Below are 16,304 nucleotides of genomic sequence, written 5' to 3'. Positions count from 1 at the left end.
TCTTTTCAGCCAGTAGAGGGGAAAGACTTGGGGACAGCAGTTGTCCTCGGCTGATAGGTACATATAAATGTCCCAAGCCAGCCAGTCCCGCATTAGACAACAAAGAGAGGCGTTCGCGGCGGCGGGGGAGGGGCGCGGTCGGGAGGAGGCCGGGGCGGGCTGCAGAGAGCTCGATGGGGGTGGCGCTGGCTCTCCGCTTGCCCAGCCCCGGCCTCCGCCCGCCCCCGGCCAGGCGCGCGCCAATCGCCTCCCCCAGCGATAGTGTCAGTAGCATTGTAGTGTCAGCTCCCGCCGGTGACGTTGCGCCTCCCTCGTCCCCCTCCGGAGCCGTCTGGCTGCAGAGGCTCAGTCAAGAGGCGGGTAGGAGAGGAGGAAAAAGCGCTGAGTGAGGGCGGGCGGGCGGGAGGGAGGGAGGGAGTGGAGGAGCCGGGGAGGGGCTCCTTAAAGAAACGCTGCTGTCGCTCGCCAGCTCGCTTTGCGCTCGGCATTGTGGCCAGCCAGCCGGGCACTCGGGGGGCACGCGCGGCCGCCGCTCGAGCTCTGCCCCCACCCCAACCGCCAGCAGATCTGGGGTGGGGACCCAGGCGGGGGCTCCTGCAGCCACTGCCCGGTGCGGACTGCGCGCAGCGACCCACTCCTCTCGGAGCCGAGAAACGAGCCACGGAGCCCTCCGCAGCCGACCGGCCTCCCCGCCCCTGACCACCCTCTTCCCGGCTGCCTTTGTGGTTGCAGCTTCTGGCTGCCGAGCAGAGAGCCGGCTGGGGCGCGGCGTGCACGGCGGAGCAATGCCCAGCTCGCTGTTTGCAGACCTGGAGCGCAACGGCAGCGGCGGCGGCGGGGGAGGCGGCGGCGGAGGAGGCGGCGGTGGCAGCGGCGGGGGAGAGACTCTGGACGACCAAAGAGCCCTGCAGCTTGCTCTCGATCAGCTCTCACTGTTGGGGCTGGACAGTGACGAGGGCGCCTCTCTGTACGACAGCGAGCCGCGCAAGAAGAGCGTGAACATGACCGAGTGCGTGCCGGTACCCAGTTCCGAACACGTCGCGGAGATCGTAGGGCGACAAGGTGGGTCCGGCAGGGATGGGGACTGGAGGGGTGTGTAGGATCTCGGGCCGCCGCCTCACTGTGAGGGCGGGTGCAAGATCTCGAGCTGTGGCGCGGGGGAGCCTTGAGGAGGGAGGAAGAACCGCGCGCTGGGGCAGGCGCACCAGACAAAGAAAGTGCAGGCAGGCTGCCCTCCACAGCGGCGCCAGCGCCGCGGCAGGATGCACTTTCTCCTGCTAAAATCACTGCCTTCTCCTCTAACGCTCCAAACTTAGTCCACCCTAGGAAAGATAATTTAAATATAAGATACTGGGGGAGGGGGGTTTCTGGTAGTCCTTTGGGAAGGGGGAGGAGGGGAGACCGTCCGATGGGAGGAGGATTCAGGATTTCTGCTAAAAGGAAAGGATTGGAGTCCAGAGAAGGAACAATGGGTCCCAGGACTGCCATCCCCTCAACCCCACCCCAAGCGCTCCAGCGCTTAGGAATTGCAGCTTCCCGGGAACCCCTTGGTATCTTCATGGCAGTCAGCGCGCCCATTTGGTTCCCAGAAGCATCTCCCCAGATGACTTTTCTGGGGTTCTGGGGCTTAGCTTGGGGCGACTGCAGTCACCGGGGGAGGGCCAGGCAGCAAATGGGCTGTTCCTTGAGCGTTTCGCGGGTAGAACCCGCGGTCCGGCTCCTGGCGCGGTTCAGGGTCAGCTAGGGAGACGCCCCCTTTCTCCTGTCGCGTGTTCTGCTGTCCAGCTGCCTTGGGCGCGGGCTGTCCCGGGTCTCCGCGGTTACCCCGGGGATAATGGGCGTGTCTGTCTCTCTCCCTCCCTTGCACCCTGGCTCCCAGGTTGTAAAATCAAAGCTTTAAGGGCGAAGACCAACACTTACATCAAGACCCCAGTTCGCGGGGAGGAGCCTGTCTTTGTTGTGACGGGCAGGAAGGAGGATGTGGCCATGGCTCGGAGGGAGATCATCTCCGCCGCGGAGCACTTCTCCATGATCCGAGCCTCTCGTAACAAGAACACAGCCCTCAACGGCGCTGTTCCCGGGCCGCCCAACCTGCCAGGACAGACCACTATCCAAGTGAGGGTGCCATATCGCGTGGTGGGGCTCGTGGTGGGGCCGAAGGGAGCCACGATCAAGCGCATTCAACAGCAGACACACACATATATTGTGACACCCAGCCGGGACAAGGAGCCCGTGTTCGAGGTGACTGGGATGCCAGAAAACGTGGATCGCGCTCGAGAGGAGATCGAGGCTCACATTGCACTGCGCACCGGTGGCATCATCGAGCTGACAGATGAGAACGACTTCCATGCCAATGGCACAGACGTGGGCTTTGATCTACATCACGGGTCCGGCGGGTCCGGCCCCGGCAGCCTCTGGAGCAAACCCACCCCAAGCATTACTCCCACCCCTGGCCGCAAGCCCTTCTCCAGCTATCGCAATGACAGCTCCAGCTCGCTTGGCAGCGCTTCTACAGACTCTTACTTCGGTGGTGGAACCAGCGGCAGCGCAGCTGCCACTTCACGCCTGGCGGACTACAGCCCTCCCAGCCCTGCGCTCAGCTTTGCCCACAATGGAAACAACAACAATAACGGCAATGGTTACACCTACACAGCGGGGGAAGCCTCGGTGCCTTCCCCGGATGGTGGTCCTGAGCTTCAGCCTGCTTTCGACCCGGCTCCCGCCCCACCACCTGGGACACCACTTCTCTGGGCCCAGTTCGAGCGGTCGCCTGGAGGTGGATCTGCAGCCCCAGTATCCTCTTCCTGCTCTTCCTCGGCATCTTCATCTGCCTCGTCGTCCTCGGTGGTCTTTCCCGGGGGTGGCGCCAACAGCACACCCTCTAATGCCAACCTGGGGCTGCTGGTTCACCGCCGGCTGCACCCGGGCACCAGCTGCCCGCGCCTGTCTCCACCCTTACACATGGCCCCTGGGGCGGGAGAGCACCACCTGGCTCGGCGGGTGCGCAGCGACCCGGGCGGTGGAGGTCTGGCCTACGCCGCCTATGCTAATGGGCTAGGGGCGCAGCTCCCCGGTCTGCCTTCGTCGGACACTTCGGGCTCCTCCTCGTCCTCCAGCTCCTCCTCCAGCTCTTCCTCCTCTTCCTCTGGGCTGCGGCGCAAGGGCAGCCGCGACTGCTCTGTGTGCTTTGAGAGCGAAGTGATCGCTGCGCTGGTGCCCTGCGGCCACAACCTCTTCTGCATGGAGTGTGCCAACCGCATTTGTGAGAAAAGTGAGCCCGAGTGTCCCGTCTGCCACACCGCGGTCACTCAGGCCATCCGCATCTTTTCCTGAAGGCAGTGCGCGCGTGCGTGCACTGTGCAGGGAAGGAGGGTCCCCTCCCTAGACCCTTATTCCCTAGGGCCTACCTGCCCAGATGCCTCTGGTGCCCGCCTCTTTCCACCTCACCCTCCTCACTCTCAGAGATCCTAGAGGAGCTTGGAAAGCTGTAGTATCCGCTAATTTTTAAAATGTCATTTTTAAACAAAGGAACTTGCCAGGATCTCTGCATCAGGAGTACTGTAGCCTGGAAAGCCTCCGACCACCTGAATTGCATGCTCTATAAATAATAGGAACGGCGACATTCTAGTAACGATAGTTTTTACACTGTACTCAATAGGAAGCTCCCAAAAGAAGAAAACCCCACAAGTTGTCCATTTTCTTGAAGTAGGAGAAAAATGAACAGTAATTATGAAGATTAATAATTGTGCTATGGGATGTGTGGACTGTTTCGTGTGTTTCCCTTTGTGGGTGGGTTCCTACAGCGCTCGTTCTAGAACAGAAGTGGATCCTTTTTGAATGTTCACAGAAGGGCCAGGAGTTCTGTGCAGCCAGGAACCCTGCAGCTTTATTAAAGTCAAAACTGTAACATATCTCTTATATATTAAAAAAAAACCTTTAAAAGTTTTAAAGAGAAATTGCATTAATACAGATTGAAGTATTTTATTCTTTTTTTGACTTGAAAAATTATATTTCATATTGCAAAGATGTTTACAAGTATTTTAATTTAAGTTCAGTGAACTTTTTTGTAGCTGGGTTAAATCTTTTTATTTTTAGTATGGCCTTATGGCAAAGAACACTGTATTATTTTAATAATCACACAATTGTGACGGATTACAAACCATAAAATGTATAACGTTTTGAGCAGTATTCTGTTGGGATGGAGATTTTATAGGTTCAGACAAAATCTTCTAGATCTGCTTCACCCAGCATATTTTCTATTCAGTGATATAAAGCATATTTTATTCTATATTATTACAAAAACGGAAATGTATAAACGTGTCAAGAGGAACAGCTGGCGCTTTCTAACATTTGTACAAATAGAATTCAGTGCAAATTACAGACACTCTGTTGCACCGCTATAGTTTTAGTGTTTCTATTTTAATACATTTGTTTACCACCTGTTTATGTATATGTAGGTGACGTTACTTGAGCTTAAATGTACTTTACTGAGCAAAGTTTAAAAAAACAAAGTATATTTTATTTTATGATAAAGGGCCTTTAACCTCATGGTCAAATACTAATATTATATTTGCTGAGACAAGATTTGAAATTGTATCAAGAGTTTTATTTTTCTGACATTTAAAGTTCTACATAATAAAGGTAAACTTAAGTAATGGTGCTACTTCATTTTTTAAGTATTTCTATATAAATAAAACATTGAAGAAAAAAAGCAGTGTTGTGTGGTGACTTTTTTTTTAAAGCCTCTTGGGGTGTAATGTTGAAAAGAAGCATTTTTAAGTGATAGGTTGAAATGCACAGCTTCCAAATATATCATAAAGTTTGTCAACAGAGCAGACTCCAGGGAGGGGTAGGGTTTGCTTGGGTGGATGGTCACAGGTGACATGTTTGTTTGTTTTTAAATTGCAAACAATTTACTAAACCAAGACCAATTTCTCCACTAGCCATAGCCGACATTGCTTAGGGACCATGGTATTTTGGAGGTACTCAGAACATGGTCTGTTTATTTTTAAATTAGGAGGAGACAAAGGGAAATGAAGTATTCAAAAGAAACGTTTACAATTTCAGCCCACCAAAACCTGTTACATTTACCCAAGAGTATTAAGAAAAAAATGTAAAACACAAAGCTTAACAATTTGAATATTGGAATCACCAAGCTCAGGGAAGTAATAGCTTGTGGCCCTCCAGTCATCGGAGTGGGGTATACGGGAGGGAGGGGGGCTAGGGTGGGGGGTGGGTGATGTTCAGGGATCCTTACGTTGGTTTACTGGGAGGAAGTAAGTCTGGCTGAGGGCCTGCTTCTCGAGAAGGAAAGGCTGGAAGCTTTTCTTGTGAAGGGCCTAGCTGGATTTTAGCTTGGGTCTTATCAGGCTTCTTTGGGGTCAGGCTAATTGGTGTTGACAGGCGGCAAGTGTTAACTGTTTGTTGTTGCCTGAGGGAAGTTTCTGTTTGTTTTGGGCAGCAGCTCCACCTCTCCCCTTGCCCTGGGGCTCTGTCTGGGGAGGGACGGCTACTTTTACTTCTGAACTTTGTTTCCTAAAGAACACGGAGGGATGACCAGACCTTGCCCTGGGGAATATCCAGCCAGCTCCCTGACTGGGCCACCCCAGGAAAACTTGGAGCAGGAGTTGGTGGGCCCGTGATCTAATCTTAACAGGTGAAGAGAAAGCGGTGGTATATTGATTGCTCCTCTTGGTCCCTTTGTGTTGACATTTTGTTGTTAGGAGATGGAGCCCCTGCTTCCTCAGTTCCTGGTCTATTAGGTCTAAATGATGAGGCGGACACGCCTTCCTGTGGAAGGAGAGAAAGGAGTGGCCCTGCTTAGAGAATTTCTGGCGTTGTCTTCTGCTCTGGAAAGTTCCAGGCTCTGTTTACCTCTTTGCTTCCCCCTCAGGATTTAACCTAGACCTGGCAAGGATTGTCAGGCCTCAGCCCCTTTTCTTTTAGCTGTCTGGAAATGCCTAGAACAGAACCCGAATTCTTTACGCATTTCTAGTCTTTAGTATTTTAACTTTGACTTTCTGCTTTAACGCAATGAGTTCAGACATCTCGATCGCTTCTCACCCCTGGTTGATGCACTGTTTATTTACTTAGGTCCCTTTTATTGGTGCTATAAACGTTAGTGCAAAAGACTTGGAAATAAATACAAATATCTCCTGCCAAAATTCACTGGACCTAAAGTCTATACAAGACAAGAGACTACTTTATAGTTAGAACAGGCCTTAGGGACAGAACTCAAACAAGCTGAATTTGAGGCTATCTACTTGGGTGGCATGCATGTCTTTGTGTTTCTGGTGCATACATATGTGTGTGTGTGCATGCGTGTATGTATGTGTACATGTGTGTATGTGTTTGCGCATATCTGTGTACATGTGTGTATTTGTATGCATGTGTATCTGTACATGCGTGTACATGCATGTATAGAGCCTCAAACCCTCTCTACCTTATTTTTTCTGATTCCAGGTCTCACTGAATCTGGGGGCCAAGGAAAGTTCTCACCACGTCAGCTGCCCCTCAAGCCCCAGAGATTTCATGGTCTCTGCTTCTCCAGTACTGAGATTATGTTACTGGCGTGCCTGGCATTTTATGTGGATGCTGGAATCTGAACTCAGGTTCTCTCCTGTACAGCAAGCACTTTCTGATTGAGCCCTCTCCCTGGCCTCTGCCTGCCCTTCTCTTTGTTGATAGGAATCAGGGAGAGGTGTTTTAGCACAGTGTGGCCTCGCAGGGATAACAGGGGTTTTCCCTGCCACCAACAGGAAATACAGACATATTCCAGTGATCTTGCGGGACACTGGATTGTGGTACAAATTAAGCCTCTTGCTCCACTCTCCAGGTAACCATTACAGGGGTGACAGTCTTCCGTCTGGAAATTGGGTACCACATTTATATTCTCCAAACATGGCCAACTTCTCTTTCTACTTCCTCACTCTGAAATCTGTATAATTCCACATTACCGCATTACGTAGTAAGCTTTTCTCCCTCTAATGGCTAGTCCTTGCTTTATAGAATACTGGTTCTCAACAGGGCTGGCTTTCACACATACACACACACACACACACACACACACACACACACACACCAATCTGGCATTCTCTTAGCTCGCTTTGGGTTATGATATAGTAGGTAGGTAGTTGTACTTGTGTTTTAGTAAACAGAAACTAGAAATTCCTGCTAACAGTCCTCAGTGTTCAGGATAGCCCCATGAGCAAGAAGGCCTCAGCGGTTTTGCCCAGAGATTGGGGCCTCCAGCTGAACTGTGGATATTTGGGGATCACCTACTGTTCCAGACAGCTGGAGTTATGTCTGAATCCCCCCCCCCAGTAGAGCAGATCAAAGCAGATAGCTTATCACAGGTTACAGCCAAGGGGTTCTTTTTATTCATCAAAGAGTTGTAGATGGTACCCACTGTAGAGAGCCGCGTGGAGTCACACCTGATGGCTATGTGTAGAGAGCTGCATGGAGTCGCACCTGATGGTGCTGGCTCCCGCCCTCCGCAATCCCGAAAGCGAGTGCTCTCTGTGATAATCAGCTTCTAATATCAACTAGGCCTGACTTATGCTATTATCATGCAATGATTGTCAGCTGCTTGCATATGCGTGGACCTATGAGCAGTGTCCACCTGGCAATCCAGGATTGGTAGCCCAGGCCTATTTAAGGGCTGGGAGAGGTTTGCCCAGGGAGAGAGAGAGATTTTACAGTTGTCAAAAGGTCCTGAATAAACTGCTTAGCAAGAAGAGCTCCGGTGTTGCGCGTCTTCCTTGCTGGACAAGGGGGGCCGCGACAACCCACTTAGTAGCAGTGTTTCAAACTGGTGGCTCAAAACTCTTTAAAAAATAATATTGTGTTTCACAGATTTAAAAAAGTTTAAATATTTTGTGTTTTTGAGAAGTTTATACATGAGTACTATATTTACAACATTTTCACCCTTTCCTCTTCCCACCTCGAATTCTTCTGTATCTCTCCTCAAATTCATAATCTCTTTTTGTTACATATGTCTACACACACCCTGCTGGGTCCCTTTGTTGATATGTACATGTGTTTAGGGCTGACCACTTGGGATTGGATAGTCTATCAGGGTTATTTCTTTGTGCATATGTGTGTGCGCCTACATGCATGTGTTTGTGTATGTGTGCATGCATATGTGTGTGTATGTATCTGAGAGAGAGAGACAGAGACAGAGACAGAGAGAGACAGGAGAGAGGGGGGAGAGAGAGAGAGAGAGAGAGAGAGAGAGAGAGAGAGAGAGAGAGAGAGAGAGAGAGGTGTGTATGGTTGCCTGAAGAGGCCAGAAGAGGGCATCAGATCCCCTGGAGCTGGAGTTTCAGGCAGTTGTGAGCTGACTAATGTCGGGGTGCTAGGAATTGAACTTGGATTTTCTGGAAGAGCGTCAAGCTCTCTTAATCACTATGGCATTTCTCCAGCCTCTAAAATACTTAATTTTTAGTAAAACTAAATTTATTGTTGATCTGGGTGTGGTGGCGCTTGCCTTTAATTCCAGCACTTGGGAGTCAGAGACAGGTGGATCTCTGTGAGTTTAAGGCCAGCCTGGTCTGCAGAGCAAGTTCCAGGACAGCTACACCTAGATAATAGAGAGACCCTATCTCAAAACAACAAAAAATATTTGTGTGTGTGTGTGTTGTGTATGTGTGGGCTCACTGGCTGTGGTCTGCATGGTGGCCAGATGGCAACTTTGTGAGGTTTTCAGGACCAGACTTAGGTCCCTAGGCTGTTGTGGCAAGTACCTTTCCCACTGAGCCATTTCCCCGCCCCAACTCACCCTTCTCCTGTGATCACCCGGGGCAGGTGGCAGCGAGACTTCAGTGTGCGCTTTCTCAGGAAGACTCAAGTGGTCCACCCACCGTGTCCCGAGCAGACTCAGTCTTAGCTTTCTACTGCAGGCAAAGCTCTCTCTGTTGTCATGTTCCCTGTGGCCAGTGACAAAATCGATAGAAAAATGTCAAACTTCTGGGTATAACTTGAAGTCTTTTTCTTTTGTGGATTTTATGAGTTCCCCTTATTCCTTGTTGGGGAAACTGCTAATGTCTGTAGTGAACTTAAGCCATGAACTGATGCAGAAATTTTATCACCGAGGTCTGATCTTTTCAATAAAGAGGGGCAAATTCACCCTTCCTAAAGAGTTTCAAGTCTGCTAGCCAGGCAGGCTAAGATAGTTACCTTGAAAACTCCATGGGTTTAAGGTAATTTGGGAAAAGATGAAAAGTATTCTGATCGCAGTCATACACTCCCACCCCACCCTACCCCGTCCCCAACCCTCACCTCGAAAGGGACAGACTCTCACTATACAGCTCAAGCAGGTCTCAAACTCACTGGCCTGTCTTAGTTTCCCAGAATACAAGCCTAGCTTGATGTATCTGATATACGCTTTTCCTCCTGCTGGTAACATGCATGAGGACTTCAATTCAGTCCCTAGACCTCACTTAAAAGTGCCGGATGGACAGGGTGGGACACTTGCAATTCCATGACTGGAGACCCAGGGACAGGGGGATCCTTGGGGTTCACTGACCAGCCAGCCTGGCCTACTCTATAAGTTCCAGGGCAGCGAGACTTGAGATTGTTGTCTGGCCTCTCTACATAGGGGCACACATGTGCTTGCGTGGACATGTGTATCTACATACACATGAAACAAAAGAGTGTCCTTCTGTTAGGGAATACAGGCCCTTCTCACGTTAATTCTGCCCCCTTTTATTCTCCTCTTTTCTGACCTTGCTTTACCAGGTTTTTAAAATGGTGGACACTTGTACTCCCCTGGGAGAGCCAAATTTGCTTTCTAAAAATCAGATGCTCTAGGAAAGTTAAGCATCCCTTCATTGGTCCAGACGATGCTGATGGTTTCTGCCATTTATAAATTTCTTCCTCTGACGCAGGCTTTGTAGGTAGGGATAGGCCTGCTAGGTTTGGATAAGGAAGCTGATGTAGAAAAGTCAGCTGTTTGGCTTCTCTAAGGCTACCCAGGCAACACCAGAACCAGGATGCCAACCATGGGGGCTTCTACATCCAAAGCTCCCATCTTTAGCAGCTTAGAAGCGTAGCTTTAATAAGTGGCGCTCTCAGAAAAAGTGAGTGCTCCTTTCTCACAAGACAGCCAGGTGATGCTCACATCTAATTGGCAACGCTGACTGCAGTAGCAGGGAGCCAGCCGCTATAGCGTCTCCAGGTCACAAGACAGGACCCCTGAACTCTAAGAGCACCTTGCTTCCAGGGCCTTTCTGGGCCTTGACATTTCTACCCACTCTTTGGTGATCAACTAAAAAATTAAAGTTAAGCCTATTCTGTAATATATTATTTCAAGATTCAAAAAAAAAGTCACTGGAAAAAAATTAAAATGAATAGAGGATTTGCTTTTTTTTTTTTTTTTTTTTAAAAAAAAGCTCCTTAAAAATGCCATGGACTGATTTAGACAGAGTAAAAGATGCCAAGCTAGCGACTGAAAAGAGAAACATGGTCAGTCATTTAGACTTTAGAATACCTAACTAACTCTTGCCTGGATTTTCCCCTCTCCCATTGATCCCATTGTTTTGTACATTTATAGACTTGTAGGATGTGGACATGCTCTAAAAATGGCAAGCTGTGGCTCAGATTGTTCATCTGTGGGAACAGAGGTGGGGTCTGTGTTAGTTCCTTTTTCTCCTCGCTGTGACAAGCCTGTGAGAGGAGAGTTGAGGAAGTGCTTGTTTGGCTCAGGGGCTGAAGTGGTACTACCCATCACGGCTTGGATGGCATGGGGGCAGGAGCACACACCTGGGACATCAGGGAGTAGAAAAGGGACAGGAGACTCTGAGGAGCTCTAAACCTCAAGCCTATCCCTCACAGTGATCCACTTCCTCCTGTTAGGCCCCACCTCCAGAAGGTTCCACCAACTCCTATCAAGCTGAGACAAACGTCTCAAACACAGGAAACTTTGGGGGACATTTCATATTCATGAAACCACAATACACTGAGTTGTGGATTCAGCCCATTTGCCCAGGCCCTCTTTTGGGTTTACAGAGTACCTTGTATCCTGTTGCCAAGGCCCTATGACAGTTGCAAATTGATTTGTCCTTTCTCCCAACCAGGCTGAGAATACATTGAGAGCAGAGATCCTACCCTCCCATCTCGACCCACAGCGCCCCAGACAGCCTGGCTGCAGTGATGTCTATGTGCCCATCAGCAGGGGACAGACCCGTGGAGCTCAGTCACTTCTGCACAATAAGACTTTTTAAGCTGTTGGAATAACTGAGGCACCACTCCAGTGTCTCTGAAGGCAAAAGGCAAAGGAAGTGGATATGTTCGTTGTTGTCTAAAAACACTTTGATATGTGCTTAGAAAGGTTCTAGAAGGTGATGATAGTAATCAGTCTTTATGGCGGCTCTGCACTCCCCTTGAATGCAGGTGGCACTTAGTGACTTGATTTTAATGAGCAGAATATGTCCTCAGTGAGCAGATACCACTTCTGAAGTGAAGCTACAAAAGCATTGTGACTTTTGGGCTTGGGCTTGATATCTCTCTCTCTCTCTCTCTCTCTCTCTCTCTCTCTCTTTCTCTCTCTCTCCTCCCCTTTCCTCTCTCTCTTGCTCTTGATAAGACAACCTTGACGAGGTTCATGTAGTGAGAGTGGGCATGCCTCTAGCTGGGGCCATCAGAATTTGAGGTTCCCAGTAGTCTATGAGGAACTGAAACTGACCAGCAACTCTGCCATGCTGGACCTTCAGGTAAAGCTGCAGCCCAGAGCGTCATCTTGGCTGTACCCTAGTCACAGTCCTTAGCCAGAGTTGTGAAGTTTAGCCGCGCTCTGATTCTGAGAGTTAACACATGCTTTTTGTTTGAAGCCTCTACATTTTGGATAATTTTTAATGCAGAAATGGAAAACTAATGCACATGTGCAATTAATTGCCAAGCAAAGTAATCTTTGGATATGATAATCATACTAATATTGTAGCGATGCTAGAATACTGGAGATATCATTTGTAAGTATGTACCGTGGGAATTACTAAGGCTTAAGTCGCTGCTTTGGGTTGCTCTGCTGTAAAATGGGGGAGCGCTAGTAAGGCTCCTTTTAAAGTCTTCTGAAGAACATTTAGGATTATTCAAGCCATATGGTAAATGTTATGTATCTCTATAAATCCATGAGTATACTATGATTTTACCATTTTATGTCCCCATGACTTCTTATGCTTTTTAAAAATGGTGTGATTATAGGTGAAAAAAATTGAATTTGGAAAGGAAGACGTATGAACAGTGTTGGCCAATCTGACCTGAGCCAAATCTTCAACATCAAAGCACTTTGATGGACAACATGTGTTTTGTTTGCGAGCTTAAGACGAAACTTGAAGGGTCCATGCCTGAATCAAGGCAACAAAACTTCTGAAGTGACAAAATAGTATTATTTAATTTTAAATAGGATTCATTATACTTTTCAAGATGCCGTTATACAAACAATCACAAGTAAACCCTGTGAGATGGGGAGCCGGATAGAGTCATTTTCCTAATTTGATGACATTACATCCTGCTTACACATCACACCATGCACAGAGTCATCCATAAAGGTATCTGGAGCCTGCATCTCTCTAGACCACACCCTGTGCACACAGAAAATTCGACTCTTCAAAACAGCAAGATGTGACTCCACTAAGTTCCGAGAATATTTTAGTAACGCTGCTTTATTTTTATTTTATGTGCATTGATATTTTGCCTGCATGTATGTCTGTGTGAGGGTGTCGGATCCTGGAGTTACAGACAGTTGTGTGTTGCCGTGTGGTTGCTGGGGATTGAACCTGGGACCTCTGGATGAACAGCCAGTGCTTATAACCACTGAGCCATCTCTCCAGCTAACACTGCTTTCTGAAAACACGCAAACTTACCACCCCTGGGTTTAGAGCCTAGTAAAACTCACTGCTCATTAAGGCTGTTCCGGGGTCCCCTTTTGTCCCTGGGATGACTCAGAAGGCACTGGAGTTCCTCCAGGTGAGTAACCGAGACAGTGGGGGCGGGGATGTGTGTGCTCTCTTGAGTTCTCTGGGTAAACTGAATGATGGGGCTGCCCATCACAGTTGCCTCTTTCGTGGCCCATAGCGTAGCTGAGTTAATTCAAAAATAACCCCCGTTTATGGACCCCCTATTGCACTCTCCACCCTGACCCTGAACTCTTTGCTCTGAGACTTGGGGAGAAATCGCTTTGTAGATTTCAGCCCCAGGTTTTTCAGCTGGGAAGTTAAAAGGATGGACTGTTTTATTGCTTTGTAAAAGAGTCCATGACAGGTAACCTGGAGGAGAAGGAAAAAAAAATTATGTTTTGGGGTCTGCTCCGCCTTGAAATTCTCATTGAGTAATTCCTAACAAGGAGACCTGGAAGTCTGCAATTGAGAAAGCTCTCTGTCAGCTGGGGTTGATTAAAGACACCACTGCAGACTCTCCGGGCTGCGGTTAAAACAAATGAAGCAGGAGGAGAGATGGCTCAGCTGCTAAGAGCAAAGGGTGCTCTTGCAGAGAGAGGTCCTGTGGTTGATTCCCAGCATCCAACTCGCCTCGTCTTTTTTTTTTGTTGTTGTTGTTTTGGTTTTTCAAGACAGGGTTTTTCTGTAGCTTTAGATCCTTTCCTGGAACTAGCTCTTGTAGACTAGGCTGGCCTCAAACTCACAGAGCTCCACCTGCCTCTGCCTCCCGAGTACCGGGATTAAAGGTGTGCGCCACCACCACCCGGCTTCTTCACAATCTAATAACGACAGTTCCAACATTACCTAATGCCCTTTTCTCTCTTCCTCAGGGCACACAGACACATACATAGATAAAACACCCATATACATAAAAAAGAATGAAACAGCCTAATTTACAGATAGTAATTTTCACAGCTATTGAATACTCGTCAATATGTATTATTTGGAGAAAAAGCTTAAAGTTCATTGTGGTGTGTATGCTGTGCTAGGCTTGCATTAAAATTGTATGTGGAGATAAGTATCCAAGGAGGATTGATTACACATACAAAATGTACCCCTAGGAAGGGAGTCAGGGAGGTAGGGGTTGGAGGCCAGACATTTTTCCTTAATATCCTTTTTAACTAATGCGTGTTTTTACAAAATGAAACAAAACAAAACAAAAGATTCAGTCAATGCTTAGTCATCTGTTACAATCAATGTGCCACCTGATGTGGGATGCTGATGGGACAAATGGATGAGTGCTTGATGTGGGAGGTGATGTATGCTGTGAATATGTCTTATTACCATTGGCTAATTAAAAAGCTGCTTTTGGCCAATGACTTAACAGAATATAGCCAGGCTGGAAGGGATATAGGAAGTAGGCAGGATGGAACTTTACCTGGTAAGGAACAGTCATGTGGTGATACACAGATTAATGGAGATGGGTTAGTTTAGGATATAAGAGTTAGCCAGAAATACGCTTAAGCTATTGGTCAAACGTTGGTTGCAATTAATATAATTTCTGTGTGATTATTTTGGTTCTGGGCAGCCGGGAATGAACAAGTGGCCTCCTGCCTACAAGTACTCTGTGGTTTCTGTTCAGTTTTTTTTTTTTTTGTTGTTGTTGTTGAGGATATAAAAACTGCTTTAAAAATAAAGTGCTGGCATTAAAAAATGATTTACATGTTGGGTACAACTCATGTTATGGCTAGACAGAATGATCCATCAAGTTAAGCTTCCCTGTGAGATTTTTCCTTCTGCCTTCCCTAATTCTCTTCCTTTCCTGCATTCCTCCTGCCTTCCCTCTTTTTTTCTCTCCCTCTTCCCTGTCCTTGGGTTTTGAAAGAGAGTGCACAAGTGAATCACACCTGGCTCCCTGGTGTAGGAGGTTTTTCTGTTTGTGTGTTGCTTTCATTGGTTGAATAAAGAGACTGCCTTGGCCTTTTGATAGGGCAGCCCTTAGATGGGCGGAGTAGACAGAACAGAATGCTGGGAAGAAGGGAAGTGTGGCAGACACTATGCTTCTCCTGCCCAAGACTCATGCTGGTAAGCTGTGACCGGTGAACACAGATTAATAGATCAAGATGTGAGAGTTAGCCAATAAGAGGCTAGAGCTAATGGGTCAGGCAGTGTTCAAATGAATACAGTTTCTGTGTAATTATTTTGGGGCTAAGCTAGCCGGGCAGTGGGACACAGCCTGCTCATCTCCTACTACAGCTCCCCATAAAATCTGATGCGGGGCAGCTTTGCAAAGCGTAGGTCTGGCAGATTCTTAGGACTCTGCCACTGAGAATTCCAGGGAACCTGTAGACTGGCACACAGACTTGAGAAAGGAGGCACCACCGAGAATTTTGGGGTGTGGCTTGTGGGTATTGAGGACACTGTTTTCAAGTTGCTTCCTATCTGTGACTTAAAGGCTGGGCTAGGGAGGGTATAGTAGGGGAGAGGAGAGAAACCTGAGACCAGGACCCAAGAGGCGGTTGGTGAAATGACTACCGTGATGAGAGAAGAGGAAGAGGGAGATGGAAGGAGCTGTGACCAAAATACCTGACCTATAGACACCTTCCGGGAGGTCAGATAGATGTCTGTTCTCAGTTCTAGAGAGAGGTCAGTCTTCTGTGGTGGGGAGGACTTGACGGAGCAGTGCAGCACATACAATAGCCAGGAAGCATTGAGAAAGAGGATACGGAAAGAAGCCAAGGGGACTCCTTGCTCTTCCAGAGAACCTGGATCTGATTCCCAGCACCCACACAGAGGCACGTATCATCTGTTATCTCTAGTGATAGGGCTCTGTCGCCCTCTTCTGGCCTCTACAGGGCATTGCATGTACATAGTACATGAACGTACACATAGGCAAAGTAGCCATATTCACAAAATGAAAATAAGGAAAACTTTTTATTTTTTAACTTATTTTTTTATGTGCATTAGTGTTGGGCCTGCATGTATGTCTGTGTGAGGGTGTTGGGTCCCCTGGAACTAGAGTTACAATTGTGAACTGCCATGGGGGCCTGGGAATTGAACTTGAGTCTTCTGGACTTGCAGCCAGTGCCTTTAACTGTTGAGCCATCTTTCCAGTCCCACTGATTATTTTTTGCTGTGTGCTGGTGTTTTGCCTGCATGTCTGTGTACTACATGGGTGCAATGCCCATGAAGACTGATAGTGGGCGATAGAGCCCCTTGAACTGGAGTTAGTAGACAGTTGAGAGCTGCTGTGTGGGTGCTGGGAACTGAACCTGGGTTCTCTGGAAGAGAGAACTGCTGCCCTTAACCCCTGAGTCATCTCTCCAGTCCCAGAAGCTTTAAAAACAGAATCCAAGACAAAGTAGAGTTACAGCTTCCAGTCACTTACTCTCTCCAAGCAGGTACCATACTGTTTACCTTCTAATAACGTCA

At 48.2% G+C, this 16,304-nt stretch overlaps 1 protein-coding gene across 1 annotated transcript; it reads left to right on the top strand.

Moving 5' to 3' along the window:
- Nucleotides 1–424: 424 nt before the first annotated feature.
- Mex3b (mex-3 RNA binding family member B) lies at nt 425–4,695 on the top strand. The gene is made up of 2 exons (XM_057755852.1): nt 425–1,062; nt 1,880–4,695. The coding sequence occupies exons 1-2, from the start codon at nt 786–788 to the stop codon at nt 3,331–3,333; spliced, it is 1,731 nt and encodes a 576-aa protein (XP_057611835.1). The 5' UTR covers nt 425–785; the 3' UTR covers nt 3,334–4,695.
- Nucleotides 4,696–16,304: the final 11,609 nt, after the last annotated feature.

The sequence above is a fragment of the Chionomys nivalis genome, chromosome 23, assembly GCF_950005125.1.
Source record: "Chionomys nivalis chromosome 23, mChiNiv1.1, whole genome shotgun sequence".
NCBI classification, from domain to species: domain Eukaryota; kingdom Metazoa; phylum Chordata; class Mammalia; order Rodentia; family Cricetidae; genus Chionomys; species Chionomys nivalis.
This window is presented reverse-complemented; position numbering and strand designations above follow the sequence as displayed.